This window comes from Peromyscus eremicus, chromosome 6 (genome assembly GCF_949786415.1).
Source record: "Peromyscus eremicus chromosome 6, PerEre_H2_v1, whole genome shotgun sequence".
NCBI lineage: Eukaryota > Metazoa > Chordata > Mammalia > Rodentia > Cricetidae > Peromyscus > Peromyscus eremicus.
The window spans coordinates 15,059,329-15,069,994 of NC_081421.1; the positions used below are offsets into that span (position 1 = coordinate 15,059,329).

Genomic DNA, 10,666 nt, shown 5'->3' on the forward strand with positions numbered 1-10,666 from the left:
CTGAAGCGGAGTTTGGCTAAGCATACCATGGGCTGATCTTTTTTCACACCTACCCAAAGGGTGGTTGCAAAGGATCTTAGGGAGATCTACTGGAAGCTTCTTAGCCTTTTCATCACATTTGTTTGCACAGATTCTGATTCTAGAGTTTGGACATCTTGACGGCAGATGCTAACATCAATATTCAACACAAGGCTAGCATCTGCCATTCTGAAAAAAAAGAAAAAAAACTTTCAAAGAGCCCATATTATACAGAGTTTGGAGCAGACAGCAAATTATTATCACAGATCTCTCCAGCACTTTCTTTGTTGGACTCCAAAAATAAGGTCTTATTTTAACATTTTGACTTTGTTCTTTACCTTTCTAAAATTTATGTGCTAATGACATTTTGCAATTTTTAATACTTTAATTAGAAGTATATGTCTGTCTTCTCTGATTGATTGTAACTTTCAGGATAGAGTGCAAGTGGAAAGTTATATTCCCCTAGTCACACAGATGGATGGATGGATGGATGGATGGATGGATAGATAGATAGATAGATAGATAGATAGATAGATAGATAGATAGATAGATAGAATTAGACAGTCACATTAAAGATCTATGAGGGGCTAGGGTAATGGCTCAGTCAGGAAGGCACTGGCTTCACAAACAAGAGGACTATTACCACTAACCTGCAATGTATATTTGTGAAAAGTTGCTGTATAATACAACTACCTGGTTTCTGCCAGAGTCATAAGCAAAAGCCATCAGAGACAATAAAATATTCACCTGGGGACACAAGAAACAGCTCAGTGTTTAAGAGCACTTGTTGGTCTTACAGAGGACCTTAGTTTGGTTCCTGGCACCCACATGGCAGCTCCCATCCATCTGCAACTCCAGTTCCAGAGGATCCGATGCCTTTTCCAGCCTCTGGAGTCACTGCACCCATATGACGCACCGAGAGGCATACAGACAAAACACCCACACATACAGAATAAAAACAAATAAACCTTTAAACCGTGTCACCTGTACTAAGAGAGCCACTACCTGTCATGGTCAGAAACTTCGAATTCAAAATACAACCTAAAACAGCTGGTAAAAAGAATTTGTTTTAGTTTTTTTTTATGTGTATATGTACGTGTCTGTGTGTATGAACACACGCATAAGGGTAACCTCAGAGGCCAGAAGAGAGAATTGGATCTCCAGGAGCTAGAGTTACAAGTGGGTGTATGCTGCCCAATGTGAGTGCTGAGAACCAAGCCCGGGTCTTCTGCAAGAGCATCAAGTGTTCTTAACTGTTGAATCATCTCTCCAGCTCCATAAAGTAGTGTTTTGTTAACACTTTCATAGTATAGTGATAGTATTTGTAACCTAATCAATAAAAAATGGAGACATCATTGGTCTCACTCTAAAATTCAGTGTTCTCATCTATAAGAAGAGTGTTTCTTGCTTAACTGAGGTGAAATGAAAATTGAAACATGGTTGTCTTCATGGTGTTGGACTTAAGGGAATACTTAATACTATAGTCCAGTCCATTCTCCACAAAGACTGCCTGTATGACTCAGCACACCAAGAGATCTGTAAAGATCTGTTGTAAGCTGATTATTGTCATAACTAACCACTTGACCTCTTCTTGCTCCTGCTAATTAGCTTATTCTTGTTAACACATCTTGGTACACATAGGAATTAATGTTCCTCAGACTGTCTTGAAGATGATACTTGGAGAGCAACAAAGTCAATTCCAAAGGCACCAAGAATGACATTTTTGGACTAGTATAATTATTTTTTCTGATTCTAGCCCACACCTACAAATCCACTCTGTCTAGGTTGGAAGGTTCATGGCACACAATGATGCCTCCACGTTTCATGAAAACGTCATGCATCTTCTGATGCTTTATAGAAACAATGTAAGGATCTCAATTGTCTATCTTGAGATTTTTCTAGTAAATGCTTATTAGTTCACATTCCTCAGTCAATTCACTCTGTGAAGAACCAGTTTGCAGCCTATATACTAGTGAGGGCAACTAGTCCATTATTAACCCCAGCCTTTCTAGTCTCTAGCTGTGGATGGATTAACTGGTGGTAACAAGAAGAGTTAAGGGGAAAAAAATCACATGACTCTCCACTTCTGAAAAAATACAGAGGAACTGAGGCAGGTCAGAAACTTCAGCAACTGAAGGGAGAATTGTCATGGGGCTGCTAATATGCTGGCCCTGGGCCATGGATAACCCTATGTTCTGTCATTTTTAAGAATTATTGGCATTACTATTATTTATTTCAGAGAGGCAATGTTAAGAAGAAAACAAAAACAGTAACTCAAACTGGGGATGGTGCAGGGGTGGGGCTGAGTACACTTTCACAGAAAAGAAACCAAGACCCGAAGGTCACCAACAGGATATAAGGTTGCCTCACGTGATCCCAAGGTGAAGGACTCAAGCCCAGCACTTGAAATAAAATCTTTCTCAAAGTATAGCATGGAAAATAATAGTTAGTTCTCCTTTGCTTTATAATCACATGTAGTAGGGTAACTACCACCTAAGGTAATCAGGATATTTTAAAAGAGAAGCCAATATCCGAATTGACAAGGCTGTTTCCATAGCACCAATCCTGATGTTCTTTGCCTCAAATCTTATTATCCCCAAATAACAAGTCTGATGGCTTCATCTAAGATTGGCACCTGTGTAAGTCTACACCGTGACCTATACAGTATGACCTAGAGCAGAGGATGAGGGTTTAAGTAGGTAGCATTGGCTTGTGGTTCAAAAAGGGTCCTGTGCACCACCTGGGCCTGTCTTCCCTGGGAAAGTTCATCCAACCTTTTCCACCTGGGCTCCACCTAGCCCTGCTGAACATGAGAATCCTGGGGCAGAGCTCTGGATTCTCCATGAGGAATATGCTCACTGGTGATACCTCGAGGCCTCTCATAGAGCTAAAAGAATGCTGCACTGAATCCCTCCCTGAGAAGCTTGGAAGCTTCATAGGAACGGGACAAAACAACGAGGAAAGTCCTAGGTCAAGGCTCAGAAAAGCTCTTCAAGTGAAACATAAGACCGACATCAATGGCTACCTGAAACACGCCATTTAGAACCTTACTGGGGACGAATATATAAACTTCGGTGTTACCGATTTTATGAATGATTAGCTAAGATGTCATCATTCCTGCCTGTAAGGAACCTAGAACTTGGAGCAGGCAGACTCGGGCAAGCACTGTCAATGTCACATCAGACTGTAAATCTTCCTGCTCATACCGAAGCACTGTCTATGTCCCCAGCTCAATCTTATTCCTCGTGTGTTATCAGGACCCATGACTGTAATGAAAAGTAGGATCCTGAGATTTTGAGGGTCCCTACCGTTGAGCAAGAGTGGATCATCTACTTCTGTACATGTGTTGAAGACCAGGAAACCATCCACTAATGAAAGCTAGTTCCTCCAGTGCCCTCCCAATCTAACCATTCATATCTCTCTCTCTCTCTCTCTCTCTCTCTCTCTCTCTCTCTCTCTCTCTCTCTCTCTCTCAGTATTTAATAACTACAGTGTTTGTGAGGACACAATTTTATACTGGACAAGAAAGAAGGCAAACATCTATTTTTACAGACTACCCTAAGGGTACTCCATACATGCTAATATTTTTATTATACATTATATGTTCCAAAGCCTTCCTACAGGCTTTTTAAAAACTCAAGAAAGACTAAAATTCGAAGCTCACTATTTTTAAATTAAGATATAAGTGTGCCTTTTAATAAGGCCAACAGCAATAAAGCTCACCCACAAGTTACTTCAGGGAAAGTAGCATTCATTGGTTGAAGTGTTCCTAAGATAGAAGAAGGTCTCCACACAGAAGTCTCCATTTTATGTTGTTTCACTGGTTGAAAGGTGTCATGTCAACCTCTCTTCAGCCATCACAAGATTATTCAAATTCAAGGTTGACACTCTGTCCTTTACCTTGTTCCAAAATACTGCAGGGGTTATACTGCCCGATGTTACACCATATGGGCAGACTCCAGATCCAGCAGGCAGGAGTAAGCAAGATGCCTCTGTATCATGCCATTCCTCTGCTTCCTGTTGTTTTTGGAACAACCCTCACTTTAGCTAAACATACCCCTTCTGGGCGATTCATTTTTAGTAAGAGAATCTGCCTCCCGGCAGAGCCTCCTAAATGCTGATTACATTCTGACACCAAGCTAAAGCCTCTCAGAACTTACTCATTAGGCATCTTCTGGTCTTTAAAAATACCCGCCCACTTTATGAAAAATCAAATAAAACAAAACTCCTAACCACATAAGTTTTGTGAATAAAAAGAAAAACAATTATGTAGTGAGCAACTGGAGAAATTCTTCTGAAGGCACTTTGTTTTATCATCTGCTCTCTTATTAGCTGTTGATGACTAGCAACAGATTTTCAAAATCTCTCTCCATGTCCCAAGTTATTTTTTTTAAACTCTAAATTCACTATTATCTATAGTAATGGGCATGTCTGTTTAAGAGTTAAGAGTTCTTAATAAACCTCTTTGGTTTTTACTACCAGAGTTATTTCTGCCTGACCTAAGAAACATGTATAGGAAATAAGACAATGCCAACTGTTGGAGACTGTTGAGAGGGTAAGAATACTTGCTGCATAAGCGTGAGTGCTTGGGTTCGAATCCCCAGTGCCCATGTGCAAAGTCAGGCTTGGCTGTGCATGTACCGAAACCCCAACACTTCTGGGGTAGAGATGGAGGAATGCTTGGCTTGCAGGCTTCTGCCTGAACTCCAGATCCAGTGAGAGACTCTCAAGGAAACAAGGTGGAAAGTGACAGAGCAGGACACCTGATGTCCATCTCTGGCCTCTGCATGCACCTACAAAGGGACATATGTCCACTTACTACACATGCAGAAACACAAGCACACACCGGGAAAAATGATAAAGAGGGAGGGAGGGAGGGAGGGAGGGAGGGAGGGCCCACTATATCAATGATATCTATCCCTAATTTAATGTCAGTAACTCTTACCAAACAGGATCATGAAGCATATATACAAAGAAAAGCATGATTATTTAAAAATGTATATAACTTTCTCAATTGTCTGTTCCCTTGGGTAGTCTATAAAGTGAAGAGTTGGCTCCATATAATTAAAAAAAAAAATCTATACTTAGCTTAGCGAGGGAAGGATAAATCTCCAGGGTCTCGGATTCCCTTCTTGTTGCCTTCCTTCATTACACGTTTAGAGATAATCAATAAAAGCTGATTTCTCTTTGTAAGCATTTTCCTATTCTGCCAGAAATAATAGCAGTCTCTGTTCCAAAATGAAAAAAAAAATGGAAAGTAATATTTACCATAAGAGGAGAAAAATGAAACTGCCTAAGCATTTTTCCAGAGCCAAGTAAAACAACAGCAAGCCCAGTTTATCCTCAAAGAAAAAAATTCCTCTCCATATTCTCCACATTATTTTTGCTCTAAAAATCTGTGACACCAACAAGTTTCTGAGCACTGTATCTACATTTCCATTTTCAATGACAACCTCCTGATGGTTCCTAAAAGTTTTACTATATTTCTGTGTAAATGTATGTGTTAAAGACAGTGGTGAGTAGAGAAGCAGGCAGGAGAGATTGTCAGGCACCCAAAGCAGATCCCAGCACAGACAAGGAGGCAAAGTGCAATTTATGCCAGATAAGAAAACAAAGGACTGCATGTAAGTCTAAGTCTTGCCTGGAAACACAAAGTTGCTTTGCTGTACCCATTTTCAGCACACTTACTTACAAAGTTTTACAGTAAATAATCTGAAATAAGGCACTGGGTTTTTCTAATCTGTACCAGACACCACAAAAAGGGTCATTTTTTAAGGCCTTTTCTTCTTCTGGATTCTTCACCAAAGACTGTAAGAAAATATCAAGTGTGAGAATAATAGACTTTTACTTTGTTATGAAGTTACAAATGCAGTTTTACAGGTCTTCCAGGCTTCCTGTTTCCCCTCAGTCTGTACCATCAATGGAGGTTGTCATATTTCACCAGGGCATATTGTAAATCAGACAAGTTCAGCCAGTCAGGTTGAAGGATGGAGGTGAAAAAGCCCAGTGGAAAATATATAAAGCGCAATTAGAACCACATGACCAGAGATATTGAAGCAATACTTTCTGGAAGAGTGCCAAGTGAAAAAAAACTCAGACTTTGTCTGGTGTTAGTGAGACTAGCCAGTCCATTTGGGACAGCTCACATCATTCTCTAAACACTGTGTTCTGTTCTTTCCCCAACAGAAAAAGTTACCAGAGAAGTTAAGATCTCACTATAACCAGCCTAGAACTGTATTTGTAACACTGTGAAAAACGTAGTTGACAAGATGAAATTATAACTCAGCTGAAACTTACTCTGAAATGTAGTGGAAAATTAAACAAGGGTCAATGTTATAACCACCAAGAGTCTTAATGCTTATCGTGATCATGATATTGAACCAAACACCTTCTGCGTTTTTCTATGAAATCCTTGCCTCCAATGACCTCAAGTATCTAGCAAGGCAAAGACAATCCAGGGGTCTACTGTTGGACAAAAGCAGCCAGAGGCTATTAAATGCAAACCACCTCCCCAGTACATATATAATAAACAGCCTATACATGCTTGTCTCACATAGATGGTACCCAGTAGGCCAAGGGTGTGTGTGTGTGTGTGTGTGTGTGTGTGTGTGTGTGTGTATGTGTACGTGTACTAAGGATGAATGGGCATGAAGAACCCTTACAAGTAAAAGAATTCCAGTAAAAAAACTTTGACTCTACTCCATCTATTACCATGGCCATTTCAGACCTACTTCTCCATGCATTCCAAGTGTCAATCACAACTGCATCAGCAGACAAATGAAACATAATGTTCAATACTGCTTTGAGATTCTACGGAACCAACTCAAGTTTAGCAAAGTCACTTACCTCCCAGAAACTGTATTCCTCCGGCCACTCTTCCTACTGTCCTGGAGATGAGGTCCGACACACAGCAACCCATCAGGGCAGTGAGAGCTACCAGGAGGAGCAGGCCACAGCCCAGGCCTGTCACTATGGTACAGATCCTCCATTCTGCACTGGGGATGCCCTGGAAAGAGGCGTAGCGCCCACACTCCTCCACCATCACCATCATCTGCCGACTCTCATCTTGCACAGGATAGGAGCACCTCCGGAAAGTGCCGAAGGACACAGGCTTGCCCAGTTGTGATCCCCAGAGCCAGTAAGGCATGAAGAACCCCACACAGGAGGTGGCAGCAGACAGGAAGGAGAGCAAAGCCCAGATCACCCCAGTACAAGTCAGGCTGGGTGCCATCTTTCACCAGGCAATGCAAGGGGGACCCAACGTGACTGTCCCGAAGGTGTGAATGAAGGCGGCTGGTTGCTAGAAGCTCCCAGGTAATGCACAGTTCTTCAAGGAGGATGCAGCTACTAGCAGTAGCCAATCTTCAGTCTTACTGGGTATCAGGCTCTCATACTTTTGTAGTAATGATGGTGGCCCCTGGTGAAACAGCAACAGGAAACAGTGAAAGTTAAGTACCTCTAGCTTCTATATAGGTCTCTAGAAGTGCCACAATTTTCAGTTAAGAAGCGTCAAACTTCCTTCAATGCTTCAAAAGTGGGAAGAATTAATGCACTCTGTACGCATCTCTGTACAAGTTTTGCCAAACTAGCTCAAAGCTTCCCCATGTCTTTATCTCCTGTAAAACGCTCCCAAATTAACTCTGACAGCTATTTACTTAAAGAAATGAATGGCTTCTATTTGCCAAGCCAGTGAATTCATTTCACATACTCACATTAAAAGCAATGTAGCATTTTTTTTTTACTAGCAGTAGACATAATTCAGGACATTAAAATAAAATGAACCATACTGCTGTTTGTTTATTTGGCTTGCAAGTTCACACTTAGTTCCTAGCAATTTCTCTGCATCTCTTGGTGGGTGCGCCAACCAAGCAAAATGATGGTAACGTCTTACAATTACAGAGTATGTAAATTTAACTAACATCATCTACCACCCAGGTGTATGCATTAGAATAGAACCGCACACTCCCAGTACTCAATAACACCGAGAACTCATTAGGTCTTAAATTTCCAGGGGTAAATGCAAGCCTCTGTGATTTTCACATCTCCTATTGGGACTCAGTGGCGTCAGTGATTTCACCTGCTGGTCATTTCACCTGTGTTTAACTTAACTAGGGAGGGCACTCACACTTTTCCAAAACCCAGTGTCAAACATCAGCTAAGTCAAAGGGTTCCACGAGGTGGGTTGACTTGCATACCTGGACACACTCCGCACAAAGAATGCAAAAGTACACCCACCCTGGGGTTCCATCTGCAAACTGCTTCCTAACTCCAGCTTCAGAGCCTACAAGCAAACTCTGTTTCCAACACTTCTCTCGCCCTCAGTTCTGGATTCTACCCAAAGGGAGCTCCCTCTGGCTACAGTTTTAAAAATCTTGTCAGTTCTGAGCAGAGGCTGGAGTTGAGTTGGTCTGAGAAGGACCAGAAATTGGGAGGAGCGAGAGGAAGGAGGGCCTCTTCTTCAGCTGGAGTGAGGTGCCCTAGTCCAGATCAACTCAGAGCCGCGACCCCCACGCACCCCCTCCCCCTGCTCCCCCGCAAACTGCTTGGCACAACCACCGCACCCTGGAGCACCAGGGACACACACAATGATCTCTGGATGCTAAGCGGCACAAGGAAGTTCTTGCAGCGGGCTCGGAGAAAGGGGCGGATAAGGATGGGAAGGCAGCACCCCCCGGAGGCCGACACCGACCACAGCTGAACCCAGCGGCTCAGGAAGTCAGGAGGGACCCGGGTGCGGGGGCCCCGAGTCGCGGCGCGCGCTACTTACCGGGCCGGGCGGCGGCCACCGTCCCTAGCGGGTCCCGGGCGCAGCACAACTTGCTGTCTTTCCCCGGCGGGGACAGAGCGGCACGGAAGACTGTCCTTCTCGCCTTCGCCACTATCGAGACAGAGATCGGGACGACTCTGGAGAGCCGGGGTGGAGGGTCAGGAGGACCCGCTCAGAGAGCCCGCCGGCTGTGGCCGTACGGCCCCGGAGCAGCGCGGACGCCGGCTCCAGCTTTGGCAGGCGAGGCACGCGCCGCCTCCTCCCCGCCCTCCCCTTTCCGCTGTCCCCTCCCCTTGGCCCCGCCGCGCAGCCCTGGACGCGCGAGAGTGGGGGCGGCAGACAGACTGGGAAATCACGGAGAAAGTTGCTCGCCTTCTCCGCAGCTCCTCGGGGGGCGCCGAGGCCACACCCTAGCCCTGTATTCTTTTCTGGGTCAAACACTGGGGTCTGGAGCTGCAGTGTTCCCGCAGCCCTTAGGAGACGAGGATGGGAAGTAGCCTCAGAGAGGGGGTAGAGTGATGTCTGTGAGCTTTAAGGGGCTCTTGAGAAGTGATCACTTCGGAGGACAGAGACCATGGAAGGGTGTGGACGTAGGGATGAGAAGGCTGGGCACACCACGCGAGGCTGCTGGATTCAGTGGGGGGACAAGCCAGAGAGAAGGCGGGCGAGTCCTCTAGCCAGCCTCTCCCAACAGCTGCACACCTTTGGGAACCTCTTTCAAGATATTCCTCTTCCCGGTGTTCCCCACTCCCTTCCCTCCTCCTCTCCCCATATCCCTCTGCGCTTTCTTACACCCTCCTTTCTCACTCCCTCTCCTTCCCTTCCTCTTACCCTACCCCCCCCCCCCGCCCGCCATGATCAATCTTATAATCTACACAACCTTTGGGTTCCCTCTCTGAAAATCAGCTCCTTTTGATTTCTCCTCCGGAACAGCCCGGGTTCGGACTTGACATCAGCATTTAACCCTTTGGAAGCCGCAGCCTTGTTCTGTAGGTGACTGGCTGACCCCTGCCTCCACTGAGGACAGTTATTTTAGGAAGCTACCATCTGGGAACGGCAACTTTTGGAGTACATACTTTCCCAGATACAGTTTTTGTGATGTGCCTTTTCCAAGTAGTTGGAAGTAATAATTGAGTGAGAGCATATTTCATAATAAAATTTCAAGTGCACCATTTAATTAGGTAGCATCAGCTGGAGACAGGGGTTGTTTTCGTGATTGTTTGAAAGGTTTTAAGTGATTCCAAGCCTATCCTTCGTAAGAATACGATGAACGTAATGAGCCTCCCAGGAAAACAGTGCAATACACATTAAGCTTTCTCACAAAATTCCTGAGAAGGGCAAAGAATAGTTCCCAGGAGACATTTGACAAAGTCTGGAGATGGTTTTGGTAACCACGACCCATGACTGGGAAGGTGTTACTGGCAGCTAGTCCATAAATGCCAGGGATCCTGCTCAATACAGTACGCGAGCCACATCCAGAATAATCTAGCTTGAGATGTGAACAGGGCCCAGGCTGGGGAGCCTTGTTTCAAAATGTCCCATGGTTCAAGCTCACCCATGAATCTCTGGTTTAGAGGTCTGGGTTGGAGTTTTCTCTCGTTAATTTATGTTTCAATTCTTCTTGTGCAAATCACCAGTTGCTGAGTGTGGGTGGTAGCCATATGACTGGTCTGACTCCCAGCTAAGCACCACCCACCTGGTTATAACACATCGCCCATCTACGTAATGTGGAGGTAGCAGATATCAGTGTGGACAAAATTATACAGTGGCAACCAGACTCACCCATCCACCCACATACACGCACACACTCACACTCTACCTACTGGAGAACTTGTCTAGGATACTTTCTCAAGCTTAGAGGAACTTCACATAGTGACATGG

At 44.4% G+C, this 10,666-nt stretch overlaps 1 protein-coding gene across 1 annotated transcript in view; it reads right to left on the minus strand.

Moving 5' to 3' along the window:
- The window catches only part of LOC131912912 (LHFPL tetraspan subfamily member 6 protein-like), a 71,888-nt gene extending 62,940 nt beyond the window's left edge, over window positions 1–8,948 (minus strand). Inside the window, exons 1-2 of the mRNA XM_059265209.1 lie at window positions 8,786–8,948; window positions 6,865–7,435 (exon numbers count right to left, since the gene is read on the minus strand). Coding sequence (XP_059121192.1) covers window positions 6,865–7,249 — 385 coding nt within the window. The 5' untranslated portion in view covers window positions 7,250–7,435; window positions 8,786–8,948. The remainder of the gene's footprint in view (window positions 1–6,864; window positions 7,436–8,785) is intronic.
- Between the last annotated feature and the right edge of the window lie 1,718 nt (window positions 8,949–10,666).